General features: G+C 37.6%; 1 protein-coding gene across 2 annotated transcripts in view; it reads right to left on the reverse strand.

Moving 5' to 3' along the window:
• USO1 (USO1 vesicle transport factor) overlaps positions 1-26973 on the reverse strand; it is a 90285-nt gene that overhangs the window by 18696 nt on the left and 44616 nt on the right. Inside the window, exons 5-14 of one of the 2 annotated variants that reach the window (XM_044226176.1) lie at positions 25661-25761; positions 25170-25272; positions 24960-25015; positions 18893-19013; positions 11547-11725; positions 7550-7690; positions 5517-5605; positions 4965-5119; positions 4352-4563; positions 2887-2907 (exon numbers count right to left, since the gene is read on the reverse strand). In XM_044226176.1, the coding sequence (XP_044082111.1) occupies positions 2887-2907; positions 4352-4563; positions 4965-5119; positions 5517-5605; positions 7550-7690; positions 11547-11725; positions 18893-19013; positions 24960-25015; positions 25170-25272; positions 25661-25761 (1178 nt within the window). The remainder of the gene's footprint in view (positions 1-2886; positions 2908-4351; positions 4564-4964; positions 5120-5516; positions 5606-7549; positions 7691-11546; positions 11726-18892; positions 19014-24959; positions 25016-25169; positions 25273-25660; positions 25762-26973) is intronic. The other variant, XM_044226177.1, reaches the window with a different exon arrangement.

Consider the following 26973-nt stretch of genomic DNA (forward strand, 5'->3'; position numbering starts at 1 on the left):
CTGAGCAGAGAGCCCGATGTGGGACTCAATCCCAGGACCCTGAGATCATGACCTGAGCTGAAGGCAGCAGCTTTCCCACTGAGCCACCCAGGGCCCTGTACATGTATTTTTAAAGACTAAATTTAATTCTAAGAGTGGCAGTATGGTATCAGTGAAAACGTGGCTGGAAATTAGAAGAACCAAACCCTCCATTGCCCTACCTTGTACAAGTTCAATATGCTCTATGTACCCCAATTTCTTCATTTAGTTAACAGAGGCCTTTGGATTAGATAATCTCAAACACAGAAGTTAAAAGGATAGGCTCTGAATATCAGGATTTGTATCCTGGTTCTAAAACTCAACAGCACGAAACCTTATCATCATCCTTCAACAGGTTAGATAGTGAATACCCACCTCACTGAGCTGGGGAGCGGATTAAATGAGTTACTACATGTTAAGAACTTAGAACAGCACATGGTACACAATAAGCGTTCTAGGGGTGCTATAAACTGCGAATCGTTCCCTCTGGTTATGCAATTCTTTGCTCTCTACCTATTAAAAGTAGGACTAATGCCCCAAATTTAAAATAGACGGCAGAATAAAGATTGAACTAGGAAAATGAAAAAAACAATAAAAATTGCCGGCATAATTTTTTTTAAAACTCAATGAAATACAGGTGGTCCTTGCTTTGCTACATTCATATAAAGTTATGCATATTGGAAATAGACAGTGAGGACTGTGTAAGAATGCTTTTTTGTGTAAGAATGCTTTTATTCTGATGTTCATCAAACTGTGATTTATAATAAAGAAAATGGAAGATAATTAAATGTCTGAAAATAAAGAGATGGTCAGCTGATCAATGGTGAAGTATTATGCAGTCATATAAGGTGACACTTATTTAGTGTTTAATAACAAAGAAAATATTTGTAAGAAAAGATTCAGAATATAAAATGGAATCTCTTGTATGATCACTCCTATGTAAATAAACAGTATAGAAAAAAAAGACTGGGAGGGCCTGGCTGGCTCAGTGCGTAGAGCATGTGGCTCTTGATTTCAGGGTCATGAGTTTAAGCTCCATGTTGGGTGTGGAGCCTACTTAAAAAAAAAAAAATTAGCCAACAGTTACTTTTGGGTAGTAGAATTCTTACCTTCTAGTTTTTATTTTTATTTTTTGTTTTCCAAAATGAAAAGGAAATAAACTATTAATACAAAAATGCTATAGTATTTGTCCAGTGTACAATTACACACTGTCAGAAAGATCCAACAAAATTCTGATCAAGCTACTTTAGCCTCCAAAAAAAAAGTTAGATATTAGACCTTAAAGGCTAGTGATACATTCTATGTCACTGCATTCTGATCTTCTGATGGATTCTTTACAAGATAAATACCCAAGAATAGCAAAAAACCAAACCAAACCAAACCAAACCCACATTCCACTTTGCAGAATAATTTCATGGAACTATTCATTTTGTTTATGTTTACATTTGTCTGTATGATTGTTTATAGGTTCAAGTCAAGAAAAAGTACATATCTCTTCTCAGCCCCCAAGAGTGTATGAACCACTATGAGTTGGAAAAACAAACGGATGCTGAAATTATCACTTCAGCACATTCTGTGGGTTCAGTTACTAGAAATCACAGATTTTACAGGATGAAAGAGAACCACAAACAAAATAAATGACGCTGAGTCATCTTACCTTTAACACACACTATTATGTTTTCCTTTTTATTTTCTAAATAAAATCCCTCTTATTCCTATTCTGTGGATTTCAAATTCAGTATTTTACATTACTTATAAAAATAAAAAAGCTAACATTTTAAATTTCTACCCTTCAAGTATTACAATGAGTTTCTAGAGTATTATGATTAGATTTACTTTCTAGCAGTGGCCTCTGGGAATAGAAAATTAATTGGAAAGGGGCATAATGGAACTTTCTGAGATTATGAAAAAGTTCTACAGCTGATTCTGGGTGGTGGTTAGAGGTATATCCACCCATCAAAAACGATCTGATTGAATACTTAAGGCCTGTACATTTTACTGTGTATATTATACTTCCAAAAAATTCCCTTCTAAATGATTGACACGCATACTTTTAAAATACCCAATATTAAAAATTCTGGAAGCTAAAGCTGCCAAGTTTGTCTGTGTGTGTTATTAGCAGGTGTTAAATCATACTCATCCACAAAGATACAATTCCTAACAGGACTTCAGTTTATTACTACCAACACTGCACAACTGAATGCATGACCAAACATAAATATTAAGGTACACTCCTTTTTTGCCAAACACTCTGCAAAAAAAAAAAAAAAAAATCAAAACCGAATACAAATCACACTCCCTCACACACATCAAAAACTAACCCCTAATGGTAACTGTACCATATGGGTTACATCCAGAACTACCCATTGTATTCAATTAAAAAATCTTTCAAATTACAAAGTTACACTTACTATTGTACATTTTCTGTAATCTAAGTAATATAAAAGTCACCATATTCTTTGGCATACTGACTAGCTGAAGACAAAATCCTTCACCCTCAATTTTACTAGCCTCAAAATGGTTTCAGGGGGAAATAAAGAAACAAGCTTAGGTGAAGAAACACACACAAAAAAACCACCAAAAAAACCCAAACCAAGGAATTCCAGAAAGTGCAAGCATACCCAGAGGAAGCACAGATACAGCTTCAGCCTCATTCCCACAGTTCTTAGTAACACCACTACACGGAGAAAACATCCCACGGAGAAAAACTGGAAGCCACTTACGACAGAGAGAAACTTGCTGATGCATGAAAGTGTGAGTAGAATACAACTTCAAACAAGCAGTTAAAAAAACCATCAGCAAAACCAAAGACAAAGAAAAGCCTTGTTGTAAGAGAGAAGTGCCTAAGCTTAAACGAGCGATACATACCCGTCTGTCGATCTTATCACCCTGTAAATTACACATGACAAATTACTCAGAAATATTACTGCTTTAGCAAAATTTAAATCTAGAAAAATCCCTCACAGATGGTCTCTACAAACCCACACCAATACTTTGGGACAGGACAGTTCAAAACCTTTATTACGTAACAGTGCTTCTACATTTTGGAGGAGAAAGGATCATTTTATAGCACTGTGATAACTCAGAGGGGGAAGACACCACATCTGGAGAATTTGTCGTTACGCGTTAACTGTGAAGACAGTGGTCAGTTAATTGCTGTTCAGCTTAAGAGAAGCTGCTTTCAACAGACAAAAACACGAGAATGACAAGTAGTAAATACATAAAGATATGGATATTTGGGGGTAGTTTTTTCAAATCATGAAGAAATAAATGATAAATCAAAGATAAAATAAGCTTTCAACCTTAGTAAACAGATTTTAAACAACAAAGGGAGCGGAAACCCCCTTTTCACCAGTTAATTCTTCATAATTCTTTACCTTTAATTTAGAGCTTTCTGTGGATGGCACTGATGTTTCTTTAAAAGCTCACAATAAAACAATTCAATGAGTGTAACGAAATGCAAAATTAAGAAGGACACAGGACCTTATCACAGGGAGGGAGGCAGGAAAATTGGAAAATTCCAGGGGACAGCACAATTTTAGACTTAAGTACATGTTTACTCTGAGTGGTTCTGAGTGGTTGATGACCGTAGTTTCACCGAAGAGTGAACCTGAACTGTTCAACAGCAAGGTTGGTGCATGGGGACAAATCATCCATGAGTAAGTGATATTCCTAAACAGCTTCACACCCACACTTCAGTGAAGCTCTGCTGTTCTCACCGGGGTTTAGATGTTCTCATCGAGGTCTAGATGTTCTCATCAGGGGTCTAGAGGTCTGCAGTTACATTTTTGTCTTACTACCTAAGTTATTAGCTTTAGGATTTTGATGATTTGAGAGCTCATAGACATCAAGGAGTCCAATGGTTAACTGTATCAGCGATGGGCTGGTATCCTACCTTTGCTTCCTACAAGGAAGACTGATTGGTTTGGGAAGAGAAAAAAGGAGGCACATAGCTATGAACCACTTTGTTCCATGCCCTCTTATAAGCTGACCCAAATTTGGCCACAGGGCAGAACGATAACAGAACAGTGCAAGAACACCGCGGATGATATAAAAGGAAACCAAGAAAAACAAGTCACCCTTCTGTCCAGAATATGTGTTTCTACCATGAAGCAGACCTTATTAACAATTTGACAAAACCACTCATGTAAGATTGCTTGCTTTCTCTCCACAAACTGTTTCTGGTTACAATGAGCCAATGGGCAGGTAAGTCCACACCTCTTTCCTTTTCTATCTGCATGTCCTAAGGACAGCCTTAAATTCCTGTATCGCTGACATACAAATGTGTGGCAGAGACTCTTCCCGCCTTCGAGTGTCGCACTCCCCACGTTACCTGTGACAGGATGTTGGTGCACTGCTGCAGTAAAGACACCGGGGGGTTGCCAATGCTCGTAGCAAGTTGCACCCTGAGCAGTTGTTCCTTCTGGGTAGCGTTTTCTTGCAAAGCGTGGGCAAGGGCCACGGCAGCACACCAGTTTGAAAGCGAATCGGTGGAAAACAGACCTCCGCACAGTAACTGACCCGCGGAGACCGAGTTACCTGTTGCTACAAAGACAGCAAGCAGAGGGTAATAAAAAATTAAATGTTGTTTACACACACACACAAATAGTTCGAAATACTATTTTAAATTTTGTTCATTAGCAATATTGAGTTACATCTGTAAAAGTCTGCTTTTCAAAACAAAATGAAAGATGACAAAAAAGGACTTTGGAAGAAGTGTGATAGGATAAAGAATGTAGAACATGTCAGGCATCAGGCTGATGAGATGATAGTCCAGAAAATCACTGTCTTAATTAAAAACTATGTTTCTCAAGCAAATTCAAGGAAATGCTGTATTGCAAATGTTCCACTACATCTAGGGTTTTTCATCTTAGGATATGTTTTATCATTAAAAGCTTGAAAGACTACTTACTTTTTAAAACAGAAATTAGAAAAAAATTATTTACCATCAATAGTGGAAGGTAGGAGCGTTGACACAATTTCTCCTTGTCCTTTCTGATTTTTATATAAGAAACACTGGAAACAATAGAGAACAGCACAGCGCAGTACAAACGGCTGCCTTTCATTGACCATGGACATGAGAAGAACGACAATTGCCGGCCTGTTGCGTTTAAAAAGAACAGAACAGAAAGAAACGCTGCGACCTAAAGTATATGAATCAACAGCCAGTCGTCGCTGCTGACTGAAGAACCATAACAATAAAATAGTATTTCCGTCAAGTTAATATTTCCATCTCCATTTCACAGGAACATTAACTGTAATGGAGGAGACAAGCGATCGGTTTGCTTAAAGCCCAGAGGAGGGGGTGTGGTATCTGAGCCCAAATACCTAAGCTCCAAGGACCACAAACTCTTTTAAAATAGCAACATGCTTATCTGGTCAGATGATTTCTAGTTTCTGAACATACAGTTGAACTTCTTAAGGGAATAAGATGTATATACGAGATATACTAAAAACCCAAAGTTCTCACAGAAATCGCAAGATTTCCCTTTTCCTACCTTGGTGGGTTTGAAGGTGCATTTACAGAAGCAAAGTAGTCTTGGTTTACTTGGTAGCCTCGAATAACTTCTGATACAGTATTAATGGTCTATTAAGGGGGGAAAAATAAAAATTTAGAGAGAGAACGTCAAGGAAGAAAACCTGTTTTCAAAGGAAGAAAATGTTTTATCCTTCTGTGTTTTGCTTCTAAATGCCAAAACTCAGACACCAAAAAAAGCAGTGACAGCATTATAATCTTCTAACACTTTTTGAAATAACATTTTAAAACATTAAGTGCAGGCCTCTAATTAGAAATAACACCTGACTACAAGCATTTAAAATATCAAAAAACTAAAATTAATAGTATTCTCTAAGGTACAGACTCTGTTTCTACAAAACAAGGTTGCTTTAGGATAAAATCAGAGAAGACATTTAATAAAATCTAACAAATTAAATTTCAATTTAAGGATGAAGTTGAAAATACCTCCAAGAAAATAGAATAAAAAGACAAACTAGGTCCATAGAAAGTCCAACAATCTTTCAATAGTTGCAGAAGCAGGACATAAAAAAAATCAGGAAATATGAAAAACATTCCCAGAACTGAGAACACATGTCTATAGCTTGAAAGGGCCCAGTGAGTGACAAAAATAATTGAAGAGGGGAAAAAAAGTCTGTAGTACTGTACATCATCAGGATATTTCTGGAAACAAGAAAGAAAGAGAAGATCCCAAAAGTTTCTAGAGAAAAAAAGATTATATAAAAAGGATTAAGATTAAAAATGCCTTCAGATTTTTAAATGGCAGCATTGAAATAATGTTTGAAAATTGAGCGTTATGATTTCCAACTCTGAATGGATACCTAGCCAAATATCTGAACTGAAAGTTGATGACATCAAAGAGCTAAAACCAAGTTCTCCTGCCATTTACCTTTTTCGGGAAGTTAAATAAACTAAGATAATGAGCCAAAAGGTTTAGGGGTAAAGACACGGCCTGGTCACTAAGGGATTTCAGTCAAGAGAGAAGTAAAAAGAGATCCTAGGGGGCTGGTCAAAGTCCCAGGACAAGAGATGTGCACAGAAGGAGAGAATAACCAGCCCATATTGGAACAGGAGGATGGAAGGCTTCCAGAAAGAAAACCACCTGGGATGGAAATGATGTGTTGAGCATGTGATAGCACTAATATGCAGGCACACAGAAAATCAGTAAGACGAAAAAAGAACACTACTACAACTTAGGAAAGAGAAAGGGATATTTAACAAAAGATACGGGCAACCTGCCAGGACCCCTCTCACTCTGGGGAGCTTTTTCTGCATCTTCACTTAATAAACTTCTATCACTTAAAAAAAGAAAGATAATTAGCTCTGTTCCCTGCTCTGGCTTAGCAGGGAACAGTATTTATATAGTCATAAAATTATAAGCCCTGATACTGATTTAAACACAAATTACTGGGGTGACAGAAGGAAGTAAAGTGAGAGGTTATACAACGGGAAGCAAGACTTAAGTCAGGGCGGAGCCAGGCTAAAGATAGTGGGTTTTGTTACAGAACTTTTATTATCATCTCTTCTTTTAATGTGCATGTGTTAAGTTGAGAAGAATTTCAAAACAGCTCAAATAAACTCCACCTTTCTTTCCTTCAAACTAACTTCCTTTTCTTAATGGGCAGGCAAGAAAAAATGCCAAACATCAGGGAAAAAGAATGTACCATTCTAGGAATATGTAAGACTACTTAAAGTCTCAAGTCTTATTTGACTAAATCATACTGTTCTCAAAATTAAGACCATCAATCATACTGGGTATTCCTGCTGAATACAATAAAATTAATGAAATCCTGTATGCTTTCACATTATTCATATACTATTGAACTTGAGGACGGAGTATACTTTTGGGGCTTAATACTATCATATTATGCTAAGTAGATTTTAGTAGGACCAGTTGAGAATTAAACATAGAAAAGTGGTTCACTTCTACTGTTTTTCCTTTAGCTGACATCTAAGTCCTCTTAGGATTCCCGATTTCAACGGGCCCCGAGCAGCCCCCGGCCCCACGCGGTTTACCTCGGTCAGGATGTCAGCAGGAACGCCCGTGGCCATGAGGATGGTGCAGAGCTGCTGCAGCAGGCCGCACTGGAACATGGCTTTCTGGCAGCTGCTCGTAGCCCCAGGAGGGTTGGTGGGAGAGACCAGCACGCGAACAAGCTGAGAAAGAAAGAGCAAACAAAATGTGTCTTTTTTTTTAACTTTTTTTTTCCTTTTAATTTTTTTTAAATAAACATATATTTTTATCCCCAGGGGTACAGGTCTGTGAGTTGCCAGGTTTACACACTTCACAGCACTCACCATAGCACATACCCTCCCCAGTGTCCATAACCCCAGCCCCCTCCCCCTCCCCCCCATCACCCTCAGTTTGTTTTGTGAGATTAAGAGTCACTTATGGTTTGTCCCCCTCCCAATCCCATCTTGTTTCATTTATTCTTCTGTGTCTTTTTAAGATTTGAAAAGTCTGGAGGGAAATGATCTGTATGAACACAAGTATCTGTGTGAAGGCTTCCCTTCCCTCCTCGGCCAGATCTAGGGGCTCTTCCCTTCACGCTCTCAGGGCAACAGCTCGGCTCCAGCGCACCATGTGCAACGCCTTTTGCGCCACTTTGTGGCCTTCAGGGGATTGTGAACTCCCGAGCAGAGACTGCCTCAGTCATTTTTGTTCCAAACAAGAAGCCCAATATTTATAATGTAGTTTATATTCAACGAGTGAACGGATGAATGGAGTAAAGGGTGGTATAGTTCTTATCAAAGTCAAGATGAACTACCTAATTACAGAGCAGGTCTGGGAACAGAGTGGCCTGAGGTGTGATAAATTCCCCTTCACTGGGAGCTACTTAAAGAGAGACCAGAACTAACCACTGAAGACATGGTAGAAGATTTACGCATTACGCAAGGGGTTGGCCTCATTGATTGTTAACGCTAATTAAATCCTTACGGCTCAATGATTAGTCTGAACTTGAAAATGAAATCTGAGGAACAAAAAAATGTCATCCCCAACATTTTCAGCACTGTTATAGCTACAGAATAATTTTATATGCATCTAGTATTTTAAAACTACACTCACAGGTCTGTGTGTGTACAAAGCCTTATATATTGAGATCACATGGGAAATTTGTGATAACACTTTATTAAGAGGGTTGATTAAAGGGCGCCTGGGTGGCTCAGTCAGCTGGACATCTGCCTTTGGCTCAGGTCATGATCCCAGAGTCCTGGGATCAAGGCCCAAGTTGGGCTCCCTGCTCAATGCGGAGTCTGCCTCTTCTTCCCCCGCTGGCCCTCCCCTGCTTATGCTCTTTCTTTCCTCTCTCAAATAAATAAATAAAATCTTAAAAAAAAAAAAAAAAAAAGAGGGTTGATTAATATACTGATGTCACTAGAGAGCAACTTTAGGATTACCTATTGGTTTAAATCCTTAAACCTTTCTAGTTAGGCCTCTGAGGCTTTTGTTTTTTTAATTTATCCTCCTATCCTTATGTGGCTGGGTGGGGGGTGGCAGAGGAAATATATATACATATATATGTATATATGTGTATATGTATATATGTACATGTGTAAAACAAATACCAAGCTAGATGTCATTTCTCCCATAAATATTTCTATATGTATCTCTAACTAAAAAGGATTTTAAAAAACATAATCATCATGCTATCACCATAGCTAACAAAATCAACAATAATTCCCTAATACAATCTAATCACTTGGGTATCTTTATTGATGATGTAAAAAAAAGAAAAAACAATTATCCATTTTCTAGATGACAGAGAAGTAGGAAAAGGTGACTGAAGAAAGAGGTAATACTTAATATGAGGGTAAGAAAATAAGGGAAGACTTAATAACAACATTCAAATCTGTAAAATACTGCAAGGAATGGACTTGTATTTTCCCAGAAAGCAAACCAAGGGGAAGTCTGTAGAAGTTATATCAAGGCAGAATTTAACCCATTATATGGATTAAGTTTTTAATAACTAGAATTACCCCAAAATGAAAAGGATTTTCTCATAAGGTAATGAGCTTTCTGAGAGTTGCTGGCAGTAACTGTTCAAAAAATGAGGGTAGATATGCCTGTAGGCATAGGAAGCAGAACTAGTCATAACACAATCATTTCAGGACAAAATTAAAGTGTTTTACGACTAAAAAAATGTTTTGAAAAGATGAGCATCCCCCAAATTTAATCTGTAAAAGCTGAATAAAATATTCTTAAGCACATCAATTTCAACTTACAGAATTTTTCAGATCAATCATGATTTCAACTGCAATGATGAATAAACTCCAGTTAGGATGTTTACTATTGGAACAGGACCATTTATCACCATTTCTGGTGTATTTTCATTTGGTGCAACATAGAGAACTCAAAGTACAAGCAACCCTACATACAGCTATAAAGAAATAGCACTGGACAGGTTGAAAAGCAGAAGACCTGTGAAGTCATGAATGTATCAACCAACCACTCGATTTTTGACATGGAGAATGTATTAAAGTGAATTAAACTCGGGCTCTTTATTTTGAAGTTTACATTCAAGATTTTATTCAGTTTTTTTTTTTAAGTCAAGAGTACTTAAAGAACCAATTTACTACCTACCTAATTTTTGTTGATATTCAGTATGCTAGTCTACGTTTTTGTTTTTGTTTTTTGGTAAAATAGTACTTTACCTTTTAAACAGCAGCACTTTCTTCAAAAATAATTCCCTACATAGTACCCTAAACTACAAAACACGCGTGGACTCCTCCAGCACTTTAAAAGATCACTGCTCAGCAGGACGGACCTTAGTTTTTGCCCATCACCAGACCCTTCACTCTGTCTAATCACCTTTTGAAAGGTGCTTTTCTAGAGGAAGTTCCTTTATTAAGAAAGTGGTATTGGGCAAAGATATCAAGCTTACTACTTTGGATGCTATTTTGAAAGGATAAAAACTAACACAGTCTTGAAATCTGTAACACTGACATATGAAAACGGAAGTGATGAAGGGAGGAGTGTAAAACAGAAAGATTCTACCCATGTTGTCCTATAAAATATTTTCCTAACCACTATAATTTATTATCTAAATAGGGACCGTTTAGAAGTGAAAGAGGGCTCTGTTACAGTAATTACCAAATGAGTTCTATCCAGGCCAAATGGGGCATCTGGTCGCCCTAATAACTGATCAACTCCGAGGGTATGTGGCAATATTCAGACTCTAATTATTAGAGAAACTATCCATTTAGTTTTAAGGAAAACAACTTCAGAGATGCAGACATAATGCAGAGATATTAAAAAACCCACAAGCCTCACCAGACAGTCGGTAAGTTGGGAGGCTAGCGTATAAATTTAAGGATTGAGAAGGCATAATAAAGGAATAAGTAAGTAAAATACTTCCAAGAATTTCATATATCCTCTGGTGCAGACCTCATTCGGGATCCTACTGTCTTCAATTTCACTACCATCACCACTAAGCTTTCACCATGAAGCTTAAATAAATTACCCGTGATGTGTCAGTTTAACCTATATCCGATTTAAAACAGATTATTAATCTTTGGGGGCAGGCACATTAATATTCATTTCCTAGTGGTCAGTGCCTAACCTAACTCAGTGCCTAAGTAAATGTTTACTGAATGAATTTATTTGTTGAACGTAGTATTCTGAATATTAAAGCCTTAACTGAAGAAATCAGATTTTAAAAATTCAAATCGACAATCTAACCTATTATTCTCTGGGTGCAAAAGGTTCATCAGGACACTACATATTTGGATTTGCTTTAAAATAATGCAGCAGGACAAGAAAGTAGGATAAAATGAAACAAAACTGCCAGGTGTTCATAATTACCGAAGCTGAGTGATAGACGTGATAATGGGGGCTGGGGAGGCCAATGGCAGAGGATCTCTGAACATAACTGCAAATTCATACTAAAAGATTTTTTAAAGCCCATCTGAAACCAACTTAACATCCTAAATTTATCAAACATGAGCAATTTGCTTTGCTTTGAAAGGAACAATGTCAAAATTCTTATCACATTTGTATCTAACTACAGTATACCTGTAGCATTACGTGCAGATTAGTCACTTTCTGTGCAGACCAGCCAGAATTTTCATCTCCAACATGAAACCAAGGTTTCATACGTTGAATATATGAGCCTTCTTTAAAAAAATTTTGATTGGAATTGTTGTTTTTTAACAAGTTTTGGAGCAAAATCAGACAATCTTCCACTACTATACCTGGGAAAAGAACGTAAATGCAAGCGTTAAGGCTGATAAAACCCGAAGGCAAATTCAATCCCCAAACACTTTTTGCCACTGGGGCAGGGGTTGGGGCGTGGGGTGGGCAGGAGGGTGATGTGCTGAGGGAGGGGGAGAGAATTTTTTTTTTAAGATTTTATTTATTTATTTGAAAGAGAGAGAGAGACAGCGAGAGGGAATACAAGCAGGGGAAGCGGGAGAGGCTTCCCGAGGAGCAGGGAGCCTGATGTGGGGCTCGATCCCAGGACCCTGAGATCATGACCTGAGCTGAAGGCAGAGGCCCAACCGATTGAGCCACGTAGGCGCCCCGAGAATCTTTTTTTTTTTTTTTTAAAGATTTTATTTATATTAGAGAGAGAGAGAGGCAGAGACGTGCGTAGGCATGCGTGCAGGGGAGAAGCAAAGAGGAAGGAAGAGGAACCAGCAGGTTACGCTCCAGTTGAGCTCATACATAGCCCCAGGCAAGGCTTGATCTCCTGACTCTGAGATCATGACCCGATGACCTGAGCTTGAGCCAACATCAAGAGTACAAAACTTAACTGACTGAGTCACCCAGACCAAACACCCCCACCACTCTTTAAAAAAAGACAAATCTCCAAGCTCAGCATTTCTTCAGTTCCGCAAGGTAGAAAGCCTGTGCTGACTCCTGATGGCCACAGGCCACAAGCTGTACGCTCTGATTCAGGTCCCCACCGATCTCCTGACCACTGTGTTCAACTATCCACTCACCTCAGTAACTCATATTTTTTCTTCAGATTCCAGATTAAACATCAAGCCCTGATGACCGGGCCAGTCTCACCAGCTACATGCTTCATAAAAGCCTGTTCCTTTTATTATGCAGTATGTGTCTTGTCCACTAGGTAATAACTCATAAAGACAGGAATGTGAACGTCCTACTAGGATACAGTGACTTACTCTATGTCCTCAGCAGAGACAGAGAAAAGATATAACTATCAGGTTGCTATTAAATATTTGTTGAATGAATCAACCGTATCTTAATCTCTAAGAAGCACCTGACATTGTCATCTTGATGTCTTTCTTGAAACTTCCTCTTGCCTTGGTTTCTAAAACACGAATTACTCTCTTCTCATTTTCCTTACATGCCTCTGGCCACTCCTCAGGCTTCCCATGGTTCCTGGCTCTGGTCTCCATCTACTCCTCTCTCTGCTCACGACACACTGTTCCACAGGGTACCTGCACCACAGCTTATACTGCTTTCATGGCTTAAAGCTCCAATCATCTCCGCTTCACCAAGTGCCAGTTTAACCAAGGATCCATTCCCTCTGTTGACAATATGACGGATACCAGATGCTCACAGCTGATAGGTTCCTAGCATACTACATCCAAACTTTTACCTCTACTAGTTGAACTTTATGTTTACAAAAATCAGTTGCTTTTTTTTTAATTAATAAGACTTTATTTTGGGGGGCACCTTGGCAGCTCAGTCCGAAAAGCATAACCACTGTTTATTTTGCGGTCGTCTGAGTTCAAGCCCTATGTTGAGTGTCAAGATCATGCAAATAAACAAAACTATTTAAAAAAAGGACTATTTCTTAGAGCAGTTTAACAGTGTTTTGTAGAGAAATTTTCAATGTTAATGTAGTCTATGTACCAATTTTTTCTTTCATGGATCGTGCCTCTAGTATTGTACCTAAGAGTAAACAACTTTTGTTTATGTTTCCACATAACCTTAACTACACTATATTGTTACAATTGTTCTTTTCTATTATTAGTTGTTGGTAATCTCTTACTGTGCCTAATTTGTAAATTAAACTTTATCATAGGTATGTATGTATAGGAAAAAACACTGTATACATAAGGTTTGGTACTATCTATGATTTCAGGTATCCACTCGGGGTCTTGGAATGTATTCCTTATAGATAGGGTTTTTATAAAAACTAAGTCTTTGGCAAAACTCAATGAAAGCATGTCATTAAGAACAGCTGTTGTTATATATGGGTAATGTAAGTCTAAAAAACAAGAAAAACCCACGAAGATCTTGCATTTCACTTTAAAGAAACCCAAAAGCAAATCTTACCTGATGTATTATAGATGTGATATAATAAAGATGCAGAAAGATGATGGGAAAACTCCAATCAGTCGACCCATATTTGAAGAAAAGGGTCTGGCCCTAACTCAAAAGATCACTTTATCAATGCATATTGAAAAAAATTATTACATTTAACTTGAAATAAAAATGTTTAAGGTGCATATTTAAAATATGTTTAAAATCTCTGATTTAACCCATCCTGCGCTCCAAATGAGAGGCTTCCTGACTTCATACTGCTGGACCATGCGGATCCTCACCTCCTGAGGAGGAATCACTGTATCTGTCTCTTATGAAGGCCCATAAATCTCCAATAAATAAATCTGCCATTAAGGAGCATCAGAAGGCCCTGGAGGAAAGAGAATGTCAGAACCCTCACCATCACTGGCAGGCCTTCCCTCCACTGTGCAAAGTTAATTCTAGAGCTTTGAAGGCTACCATTGGTCACAAGGAGCCACTGCAACTTATCTTAGCAATCCTAAAGACTAGCCAATTCTACCTTGTCTTAAAATTCTGTTTTCCTTGGTCGCCTCTGAAAATATATACCTCGCTAATCACCTATGCACCTCCATGTTCTCATCTTAGAATGCTTAATCTTTCAACTCTTTCAAGATGCTACCTCTAATTCCTAAATACTGGTTAATAAAAACCTACTATATACCCTCAATCACTTCATGAATTTTTTTTTTTTAAGATGTATTTATTTTGGAGAGAGATAGCATGCACAAGCAGGGGAGAGGGGCAAAGGGAGAGGGAGAAGCAGACTCCCCACTGAGCAGGGAGCCTGACGCGGTGCTCGATCCCAGGACCCCCCAGATCATGACCTGAGCCGAAGGTAGCCGCTTAACCGACTGTGAGCCACCCAGGTGCCCCAAAATATTATTTTCTTTAAAGAAGCTACCTTCGGTGCCTGGGTGGCTCAGTCAGTTACACGTCTGCCTTCGGTTCATGTCATGATCTCAGGGCCTGGGAGTGAGTCTCACATTGGGCTCCCTGCTCATTAGGGAGCCTGCTTCTCCTTCTCCCTCTGCTGCTCCCCCTGCTTGTGCTATCTGTTAAATAAATAAAAACAATCCTTAAAAAAAAAAAAAAAAGCAGCAGCTGCCTTTTAACATTCTGAAGGGCAGGCAATTCATGCTCTCAATTCCATGCACGAGTCAGAATGTGGAATCTATGACCCTCCCCGCCCAGTGTACTTTCCAGAGACCATAGTTCCTCTGCCTTCTCACAAAATCTCCTGTTTCCTTGAGGATCAGGCCATGTGCCCATATGATCCCTTACCACTCCTCATTGCTTATGTAACAAAACCATGGTCACCATTCTGTTCCCTGACAGCATCACTGGCATCTTACTCAAAATCTTCTTTCTCTACTTCTTGCTGTCACTCTTGATTTCAGTGACAACCCCTCTAATCCCTGGACTTCTCAGTTCCCTGCCTCACTGTCAGAATTCTCCTTCTGTTACAAAACCTCCCACCTTTCCCGCTCCAGTATTTCAACCCATCTGTCCTACGGCTTCCCTGAGACTCTCAACCCGACAAGTCTTCTTTCTTCCTTTTTAGGAACCCTCTCCATCTTTCCTTTCAAACTCCCTGTCTAGCTTACATTATACAAATCTTCATTTCTTCACTCTGTAGAAAATAAACTAAGTTCTCTTGTCTTACTTTCTTTTCATAGCACCTTCCTTTAAAAACAAAATCCTGTGAAAAATTAACTGCTTGGCTTTTTTTTTTCCTCTCTTGCACCTAGGCAGCAGAGTACTGGAAGGGAGTGGGGAGACAGAAGCACCTAATCAAGCAATCTGCAGCGCTGTAAAATCACAGTGAAAACCCTCAAAGGGGCTTTTATCCCTGCCTGGAAATCTACCTAATTACAACAGTCAACTAGCTCTCTTATTCCCCAAAAGCCTTTTTACCACCCCCCCCCCCCCCCGTAATTCTCAGCTGGGTCCTCTTCTTTCCCTCTCAGCATGACTCTATTTTCAATTCAACTTCCTACCACCAAATCTGCAGAAGGACCTACCTCTCCACCTGTGCACTCCCCATTATGATGGAAGATGTGCTTCTTTTCCTGTCTTAAAAGCCAACTCCAAACCCTACTCTGGATTCCAATCCTTCCTCCTTTTTTAGGTATTCTGACTCAATGACTGATCATCCTCTCTCTCTCAAATCCTCCTTCTTCTCAACTTGCTTATATTGGTTGTAGTCCCTCTCATTTTATTTATTTTTTTTTTAAAATATTTATTTATTTATTTATCTGACAGACAGAGATCACAAGTAGGCAGAGAGGCAGGCTGAAAGAGAGAGAGGAAGAAGCAGGCTCCCTGCCAAGCAGAGAGCCCGATGTGGGACTTGATGCCAGGATCCTGGGATCATGATCTGAGCTGAAGGCAGAGGCTCAACCCGCTGAGCCACCCAGGTGCCCCAGTCCCTCTCATTTTAAAGAAAAGACCCTCATAGATTAAAGAAGAATAATCTGTATCTCCAAAGATACAAAAAAAAAATTCACTAGAATTCAAGATTCAAGGGCACCTGGGTGGCTCAGCTGGTTAAGCAACTGCCTTCAGCTCAGGTCATGATCCTGAGGTCCTGGGACTAATCCCCACATCAGACTCCCTGTTCTGCAGGGGAGCCTGCTTCTCCCCCTCCATATCCCTGCTGCTCCCCCTGCTTCCGCTCTCTCTTGCTCTGTCAAATAAATAAAATCTTAAAAAAAAAAAAAAAGAGTTAAAAAAAATGAAGATTCATTCATGATAAAAACTTAGCAAAAATAAATTTTAATGGTGAGACATCAGTACTCTTAATAAAGTTAACAACATTCAACAATGTATTAAAGATTGTAATTAGTGCAATGATGAAAAAGAAAAGAGGCGTAAGAATTGAAAATGAAGAAAAAATGATTAATTTTATGAGTAGAAAATATGATTATCTACACAGAAAGCCCAATTAGAACCAAGGGTTTAATAAGGTGGTTGGACACAAGATTAACATACAAAAATCAAATAATGACCAGTTTGAGAATGTAAAAGAAAAAGATCACACTCATATGGTAACAAAACAAAATGCTTAGGAATCAATTTAATAAAAAAAGATGTAATAGGGGTGCCTGGGTGGCTCAGTGGGTTGGGGCCTTTGCCTTCAGCTCAGGTCATGATTTCAGGGTCCTGGGATCGAGCCCTGCATTGGGCTCTCTGCTCAGCAGGGAGCCTGCCTCCCTTCCTCTCTCTCTGCCTGCTTGTGATCTCTTTCAGATAATTAAATAAAATCTTTAAAAAAAAAAAAAGATGTAACATTCTTTGGCCCAAAATTTTGAAACATGACTCAAAGATCTAAAAGAGATTTGGGTTAAGAGACTTGGGTTATGAATGGGAAGTCAATACATGAAGATGATAATTATTCTTATATATTTCCAATCAAAATTCCAACGGCGGGGAGGGCGGTGCCTGGCTGGCTCATCAGTAGAGCATGTGACTCCTGATCTTAGGGTTGTAAGTTTGAGATCTATATATATATATTGTTATTGTTATTACAGTTATATTTAACATATAGAACTTGATTAGCAAACGCATTTCATTCAAATGAAACAACAAAAGGAAAAGGCGTGTAAGGCAATTAAGATGGTTTCTTCTTAATTTGTGAAAATTCATTTTCAAAATTCACAAGTGTACAAAAATACACTTCTCAGATATAATTGATCTTTATCCACAGTTCCTGAAAACCCTTCAGAGCCACGAAGGCGAAATGGGGATCTTGCTATTTATTAATGAAGGTGATTTTGGGATGCCACCCAAGGGCAGGCACTGGTTGCCAGTAAGACCAACCACTTGACTATAGGTTGGAACTTTTCAGTGCCCCCAAGAAATCTCCCCACCTCCAGGGACAAGGAAGAGCATAGAGCTTCAATCAGCTAATGGCCAGTGACTAAGTCAATCGTGAATTTTTAATGAAGACTCCATAAAAACCAGGAGGACAGTTTTTTGCCCCTTTTCAGAGAGCCTCCACACCTGGCGAACCAAAATGCTTCCATGTGTCATTGAGCTGGGACCCAAGCTTCGTGAGGACAGAAGCTCCTTTGTTCAGGACTTCCCCCTATGTATCTCTTTATCTGGCTATTGATTCATATCCTAAACTAAGTGTTTCCCTGAATTCTGTGAGGTAGGTCAGAAGCACAGGTATCAGCCTGGGGCTTGTGACTGGTATGTGAAGGGGGTGGGGGGAGGGAAGTCTTGTAGGACTAAACCTTCCACCTATGGAATCTGATGCTATCTGTGGGTAGACAGGGTCAGAATTGAGTTGAATTCTCAAATACCCTGCTGGTATTTAATATTGGAATTGGATGTGGGAACCAACCAATATAAAAGATTTTCCCTATATTCTAATGGATAAGATATTATTATGAGGTTTAGTAATTAATAAAGTGTAGTTTTAGTGCAGAGCGAGACAAACGGAATGAAACAGAAAACTCAGAAACAGACCTTCACATGTATAGATGTTTGATTACAAATCTCATACCATCATTCAAATGCAAGATCCTACTAATTAAATGTAAAAGACAACTGCAAAGCCTTTAGTAGAAGAAAATGATGAACTCTCTTTACAACCTTGAGGTAGAGAGAAATTTTTAGAATAAAACACAAAAGAACAAACTATTTTTAAAAATTCAATATATGGGGGTGCCTGGGTAACTCAGTTAAGCAGTTAAGCTCAGTTAAGCTCAGTTAACTGGGTAGCTTCAGTTCAGGTCATGATCTCAGGGTCCTGGAGCCCCCATAGCAGGCTCTGTGCTCAGTGGGGAGTCTGCTTGTCCCTCTGCCCCTCCCCCTGCTTGTATTCTCTCTTTCTCAAATAAATAATAAAATTAAAAAGAAAATGCAATCTTTAAAAAAAAGCCAATATATGTGATTGTTAAAATTTTAAACATTAATAGAAACACTACAAATAAATAGGATAAATAAAAAGAAACCCATACTCCACAAACCATAACGAAGGTAAGAATATAAAGTATGAGTCCTCATTTCTCCCTCTAAGTGCATTCCCTAAAAGTTAACAATTCAGTGAACACAAAAGGAAATCTCTTCCAATCAATCTCCTCATACTATACCTCCATCACTGTTCCCCTCCTCTGTAATAATGTCCAGTAGTCTCTCAAAAGCATTTTCAAAAGCAACAATTTTCTGGATTGCTCCATTGCTTCGTGTTAGTGCCTGCAGTAGTAACACACCCTTATGGAGGAAAAAAGACAACGTTGAGTAGAGAACAACTTCTACAAGACATTTCAAAATCACAGAATTTCAGAAGTGCAGGAATTTTGCAAGTTTAACTCTTTCACGTTATAGAAAGGGGAGAAAAATGGCAGGTAAGATGAGCAATAGGCCTCCCTAAAATTATAGATCTCAAAGGGACGGAGCCTAGACTGGAATCCATGTCTACTAACTCCTAATTCCATTCTCTTTTCACTGCACAATATAATATACAACAATTCTTACATTTTCATCCATCATTACTTGGCTTTAATTATGGCCTAAGACCTGGGCATAATTCTACATCTCAGGGATGATTCTGTTTGTGCTTCACAATAGTAATGGTAAGAAATTATGAATTAAATAATATAAATCTTCAAACATCATCACATTCTAGCGGGGAAAGTTCACATTTTCCTGTAATTAGCTTGCCCCTAAATTCCCAAGAACTTCCACAGTAGTCTTTGCTCCTGATTCTTAGTTTTTCTCAGCTAACCTGTATTTAGTTTATATATTCTGCAACCTCTTCATTATCATTCAAGAAAAACTCAGTTGCCCACTTCTGCTTATTTCACCATTAAATAACAAGTATTTTATAACAATAGCATTTGCTATTTCTTTGAAATAGGATTTTTTCTGAAAAAATTTTTTTAGGAAAAAAGCAGGTATTACTTAAGAGAAAGAAGAATTGCAAAGGGGTAGTTCAAAAGTCCTAGAAAAGGCAAATTAGCTTACTGAGTAGGTATTCACATAAGACCAAAAGAAAAAAAAATTGCCCCTGGTCTTTACCTATTTATTTATTTGACAGAGCGAGAGAAGGAACACAAGCAGGGGGAGTGGAAGAAGGAGAAGCAGGCTTCCCTCTGAGCAGGGAGCCCCATGCAGGGTTTGATCCCAGGACCCTGAGAACATAACTGGAGCCAAAGACACTCCATTAACTAGTTGAGCCACCCAGGCACCCCGCCCACAATCTTTAAACTAGACTTGTTCTACTCATTTTCCTAACTGTCAAGTTTCAACACTGAGATAAAAGAAAGGCAAAGGTAGTTTTTTTTTTAGGTGTCAAATTCTCCCACTTAATGCTGTTCAGTTTAACTGCTACGAAAGTGGGGAAGGAATACAGTAGAAAGAACATTAAAGCTCTGAGTTAGATAAAGTGGGTTTTAAAAATGATTGTCCTATGTACTAGGTGTGTAACCTTAAGCAAATTACATAAATTTTTAGTATACCCATGTGTAAACTAAAGATAATATATTTGTTATAGGATTTTTATTAAAAGTAAAGGACATAAAATAACTTCTATGGAAGCTACCAGGTTTATATGTATGTAGTACTTACATTTTAAGTTCTTAACACATGTTCATTTATTTTTCCTGACTATAAAGAGATATATTGCTCTAATCAAACATATCCACTAAATGCTATTAAGAATGGAAGTATACTCACTAGTTATTTAAAGTATGTGGATACCAAGTCCTTACTTTAAAAACTGTTAATTAAAGGCATTTACTATTCATTAATTCTACTTTTCAAGTATGTACTATATTTCAGGGTAACAAATTAGACTACTTGATGAAGTAAAGTTCTTCTTTGCAGGAGATTATATCTTAATACATGTGAAATAATGAAAGAATTATAGAAATCATCATTTTGGAACTCTTAACAAAATAACCGAGTAAAGCAATGATCACTAATGGAGGATCAGATGTACCTGATGAATCTGATGTAAGTAAGGCTGGTAGAGAATTTACAGTGGAGAGATGCAAATCAAACCCACTGATTACTAAATGTGAGACAGGCAGGTATTACCTGTCTCCTCATGTGTTGTAAAATTAAGTTCACTGTATCATTAGGAAACATCCTAGCAAACAGGTGAACCAAAACCTAATCAAGTCCTTTAGATAAGTTAACAGACATAACAATCAAATGTAATAAGAGAACCTTCTCTGGAAAACAACCATAAAAGATATCTTTGAGACAAATGGAAAATCTGAATATGGAATGGTAATCTTATTGAAACTGAGGGCTAAGACATCATTGTTAATTTGTTAAATGTGATAATGGCATTATAGTTATATCAGGATAGATCCTGATATATTACATACTTTAATATATATACCATATCTATCTATATATATCCTGATATATTTTACTATATAAATACCCTACATACTTTAGTATACATACCACATATATATATGTGTACATGTATGTATGGATACACATACTATACATACACAGTATGTGTATACTAAAGTGTGTAATGGTGAAATTATATTGATTGTTTCAATGTTTGTAAATGTCCCAGTCAAAAATAAATGACAGTGGTGAGAGGAGAGAGAGATGAAACAAGTATAACAAAATTTTGAAAACTGATGGTTTGTCTGTATTCTCTTCTTTCTCATAATAATTTCTTATAATAAAAAATTAAAGGGGGGCCTGGGTGGCTCAGTGGGTTAATAAGCCTCTGCCTTCAGCTCAGGTCATGATCTCAGGATCCTGGGATCGAGCCCCGCATCAGGCTCTCTGCTCAGCGGGGAGCCTGCCCCCCCCACCTGCCTCTCTGTCTGCTTGTGATCTCTTGTCTGTCAAATAAATAAACAAAATCTTTTAAAAAAGCAAGAATATTAAAAAAAATTAAAGATGGAATTACAGTCTATCACTTAGGAGTGAGCAGGTAGTTAACTCCTAGAGTTTTTCAACTTTTCTTGCTAATTTTTAAGCACAGTAACACAAATAAAGAGGGTCATGTCAGTGCACCTATGGTAAATGACCAACTAATTCTCTAATCCAGATCAAAATTAATCTTTCAAATATAAAACAAACTGGGGCTAAAAATCTTTATAGATACACACCCTGGGAAGCTAGTCAATGTTGACAACTATTACTGAGTACAATTAGAAAGTTGATTAAAAAGAAGAAAGGAAAGAATTTTTAAACGAGAATTTAAAAAAGAGAAGACACAAGAGGAGGAAAAGAGTCGCAGACTGTTCCACGCCATCACCAGGAAGTGCCAGTAAGAACTACCGGAACTGCGACTTAGTTGCCTCTGGGAGCTGGTGTCAACTGAGGTGTATTGTGGTGTGTTATATCACAAATGTTTTGACATTAATAAGCCAAAAAAAATTCAAATGAATCAGTTTACTAACCTCAAGAAAGGATGGCTGTAAAACATAAAAGCCAAGAATCTAGATGTTAAAAATATATAACTTAATCCCTAATCATAAAATTAATGAAAAGCAAAATAAACAGAGAATCATTTTATCTGTCTCAAATAAAAATTGGGAAAAAGATGGGGTGCCTGGGTGGCTCAGTCAGTTAAGCGTCTGACTTTCTATCTCAGCTCAGGTCTTGACCTTAGGGTCATGAGTGCTGGGCTTGGAGCCTACCTTAAAAAATAACAAAAAACAAAACAAAACAAAACAAAAAAAACAAAAAAAAATTGAGAAAAAGGTTAAGAGCAGGAAAAAAGTAAAGGTTAAAGGAAATGGTACATTTAAGAATGAAGCTAATGCAGTTATACACACACACACACACACAAATTCTATGTGCAAATGAAAATAAATGGTAATGATACTAATAGAAATCCATGAAGAATTTCCTTATTAAATGGCTTAAATAGTGGTGCGCCTGGGGGGCTCAGGCAGTGGAGCATGTGACTCTTGATCTCAGGGTTGTAAGTCTGAGCCCCATGTTGGATGTAGAGATTACTTAAAAATAAAATCTTTAAGGGGGCGCCTGGGTGGCTCAGAGGGTTAAGCCTCTGCCTTCGGCTCAGGTCATGATCTCAGGCTCTTGGGATTGAGCCCCACATCGGGCTCTCTGCTCAGCAGGGAGCCTGCTTCCTCCTCCTCTCTCTCTGCCTGCCTCTCTGCCTACTTGTGATCTCTGTCCATCAAATAAATAAATAAAATCTTAAAAAATAGATAAATAAATAAAATCTTTAAAAAAAAAAGGTAAACAAAAAATAAATAGAATGTAAATTTTTTTAAAAAAAGGTTTGTATGGTATCATTTTATTTATATTGAGGGCCAAGAGAACAGAACAACATCAAATTTAAGATACATGGTAATATTTTAGTGAATGGAAGATTCTCAAAATTCCTAAGTAGATGAATACCCATCTAAATAAGAAAATTCTTTTTTTTTTTAAAATATTTTATTTATTTATTTGACAGAGGGAGATCACAAGTAGGCAGAGAGGCAGGCAGAGAGAGAGAGAGGAGGAAGCAGGCTCCCTGCTGAGCAGAGAGCCCGATGCGGGACTTGATCCCAGGACACTGAGATCATGACCTGAGCTGAAGGCAGCAGCTTAACCCACTGAGCCACCCAGGCGCCCCTAAATAAGAAAATTCTTAAAAGAATAATAGAGATTTGGGAGATGCCTTGCTGGCTCAGTTGGTTAAGCATCTGCCTTTGGCTCAGGTCATGATCCCAGGGTGCTGGGATCGAGTCCTTTATCAGGCTCCTTGCTCAGCGGGGAGCCTGCTTCTCTGTCTACCTGCCGCTGCCTCTGCTTGTAAACGTGCACTCCCTTTTTCTCTCTCTCTAACAAATAAATAAAATCTTAAAAAAAATTTTTTTTTAAAGATCCCTCTTATGAGTAATATTACTATATTATTTCACCCCTTACAATACATACTATAAAATGTTAAATACAAAGTTTAAAAACTGTGTATGTGAACCAGAAGTCAAGAGCACTTCACTTGTGTCTCTGCTTTGCCACTAACCAGCTGTGAAGCTAAGAGCAATCCAAATGGTATTTACTGGCAGTTAGGATGAGAAAGGCACGGGCCAGTTACTACACATACAAAGATGAACAGACATCACTAACAATAAATCACTTGGCTTCCGTGAGTCTTGGGCTTCTCAGTGTTAATATGGAGAATGAATTAACCTGATATGCCCTCCTAGCTCTAGAATCTGATTTTAAAAGGATTTTTCCAATTGTTGTCTCAAGTATTACGGTCTAGGGGTGCCTCTCTGGCTCAACTGGTGGAGCGTAGACTCTTGACTTCAGGGTTGTGAGTCTGAGCCCCATACTGGGTGTCAAGATTGCTTAAAAATAAAATCTTTAGGGGCCCCTGGGTGGCTCAGTAGGTTAAAGCCTCTGCTTTTGGCTAAGGTCATGATCCCAGGGTCCTGGGATTGAGCCCCCTCATCGGGCTCACTGCTCAGCGGGGAGACTGCCTCCTCCTCTCTCCCAGCCTGCCTCTCTGCCTACTTGTAATCTCTCTCAAATAAATAAATAATATCTTTTTAATAAATAAAATAAATAAATAAATAAATAAAATCTTTAAAAACACTTAAAAAATAAAAAAAATACTACAGTCTTGACTAAATTGTAGCTAACGACCAGAAAAATGTTCAAACAACAACAACAAAAAATACCACATCAATACAAAATACTCAAACTAATATGCAAGTAATAAAATAAATCAGAATGGAAAATAACCCCAGAGCAAATCATGCTCTAAAGTTAGATGAAGATTACAAGGAAAATCCTTTGAAATGTATATTCAATCAGAAGAGGGTAAGGATTCCAAATGTAATGCTTTAAGTTTACCCAGTTCAGTGTCTGGGGATGTTTCCTTTACTCTTCCTAGAGGCAGAGTTTGGTGTCAAAAAGAAAATGAAATCCTAAACTTGTAGAAAGCATAAATTTGAATATGAAAATCATATGTCTACACCAAAATACTGGACAGGCAGGAAACAAAGAAATAACAAATAAATAACAAAGAAAGAAAATAAACAAAGAAAAAACAAAGACCTTTTGTATATGACTTAAAAAGGTCTAAAAGATTGGCCAATATCCCTAAGTTCCAAAGCTAACTTCTTACAACACTGAGTAAGGATTGACAAAGATTTCGTGCAAAGAGAGAATGAGAAAGTTGCATATTCTTAGACTTCTTTTTCAAAATTAACTTACATCATTACGTATAACTTCCCTGGAATCCGCTAATAAGTCCATCAATCTTGAAACACCTAGAACATATAACCATGTGAAAACCAGTGGTTTAACCAAACTGAAAATAATGATTTAAATTATACAATTTATTAACACATCATTTCAGTCCCCCTCTTTAGGTATGAGCCTCACTTTTAAATCAAAATTATTTAAGGAAGATGGATCACTTACCCATGGGACTGACTAAAATAATTTGCTGCACCTGAGGTCCTAGTTGTTTTAAAAGAGAAGTAAGAAGCTTCACACCAGGCCAGCGGACATGGAAATCAAATTCCTGCAATATAAGAATTTAAAATATTTAAAATCTGCAATTTACATATTTAAGAAAAACATTTTTTTTCAACTAATAGTGGTGCCAAAAACTACAAACATAGTTCAACAAACTTTAAAAAAGTAACTTGAGAAAAAAACAGAAAACAGTTAATATAAATTGATTAAACTGTTCCTGACTTGGTAAAATAAAAACACATATAAGCAGACAATATTTTAACAAATTATACAGTCCTTAAAACATGCATGTGAATCTCTTGCAATGATACAACAAATTTCATGACCTTAAAAAGGTATAGTATATGTTGCCTCAACAACACCCAAAAAGGCAAAAAAAAAAAAAAAAAAAAAAGCTTATTAAGATGACAAAAACAGCAAGATTCTTTATTTACCTCCAACAAAGATAACAGCAGAGTGACATTTTCCGGCTGCTTAATAAAAATTTCTGTAAACTGGCTTCCCAAATCCTCATTCTGTCTTGTGGAATTTTCTTCTGTAATATTCAAAGATAAAGTACTTCAATATGACGCTGTTATTTTAAAGTATCCTTTTTGTTGAGGGGTTAAGCAGAAATGAAAATTTTCTTAGAATAGTATGGCTGGTAATGATAGCACAGTTATGCTGAAAAGATTACCCTTAAAGTAACTTTCAATATCATTTAAATAAATAGTTATTCTTTAAATGCTTAAATATGGGGCACCTGGGTGGCTCAGTGGGTTAAAGCCTCTGCCTTCGGCTCAGGTCATGATCCCAGAGTCCTGAGATCAAGCCCCACATCGGGCTCTCTGCTCAGCAGGGAGCCTGCTTCCCCCTCTATCTCTGCCTGCCTCTCTGCCTACTTGTGATCTCTATCTGTCAAATAAATAAATAAAATCTTTTTAAAAAAAAATGCTTAAATATGATATTCAGGGGCACCTGGGTGGCTCAGTGGGTTAAAGCCTCTACCTTTGGCTCAGGTCATGATCTTGGGGTCCTGGGATCAAGCCCCACATCGGGCTCTCTGCTCAGCAGGGAGCCTTCTTCCCCCTCTATCTCTGCCTGCCTCTCTGCCTACTTGTGATATCTCTGTCAAATAAATAAAATCTTAAAAATAAATAAATAAATAAATAAAATAGTCAAAGAAAAGATCTAAATTTTCACGTCTTTTCAAAGACATTTTTAGGTTAAACTTCTAATTAGGGTACAAAGCAGCTTAGTAGGGGGTATAGCTCAGTGGTAGAGCATTTGACTGCAAAGGAGCTTAGTAGAGTGATGGAGATACTCTACCTCAAATATGATAGTGATCACACCATGGCATACATATGCCAAAACATACAGGACTATATAACCGCAAAGAGTAACTTTCACTTTGTATAGATTATACCCAAAACCAGCCTCCCCCACCAAAACATTATTAAACACAAAGTCCTTGTTGACTGTTAGTGTTGCTGTGTTAAACGATTTAATTACAAAATTAAACCAAACATCTGTATATTATTCAGTATTTTCTCAAAAATATCAACATGTATATACTATAAATTGTCAATAAAATCAGAATTTGGTATTTACTTTTACATTTATTCCTTAAAAGATTTTATAATTGTCCTTAAGACTCAACAGTCTTTAGATTAAACTATACATTGTTTCAATGTCAAAAAAATGTAAAAGACCACTAAAAACTGAAGCGATGATCACCAAAACAAATTACCATTTAAAATCTGCCTAT

Source organism: Neovison vison, chromosome 11, assembly GCF_020171115.1.
Source record: "Neovison vison isolate M4711 chromosome 11, ASM_NN_V1, whole genome shotgun sequence".
Lineage (NCBI taxonomy): Eukaryota > Metazoa > Chordata > Mammalia > Carnivora > Mustelidae > Neogale > Neogale vison.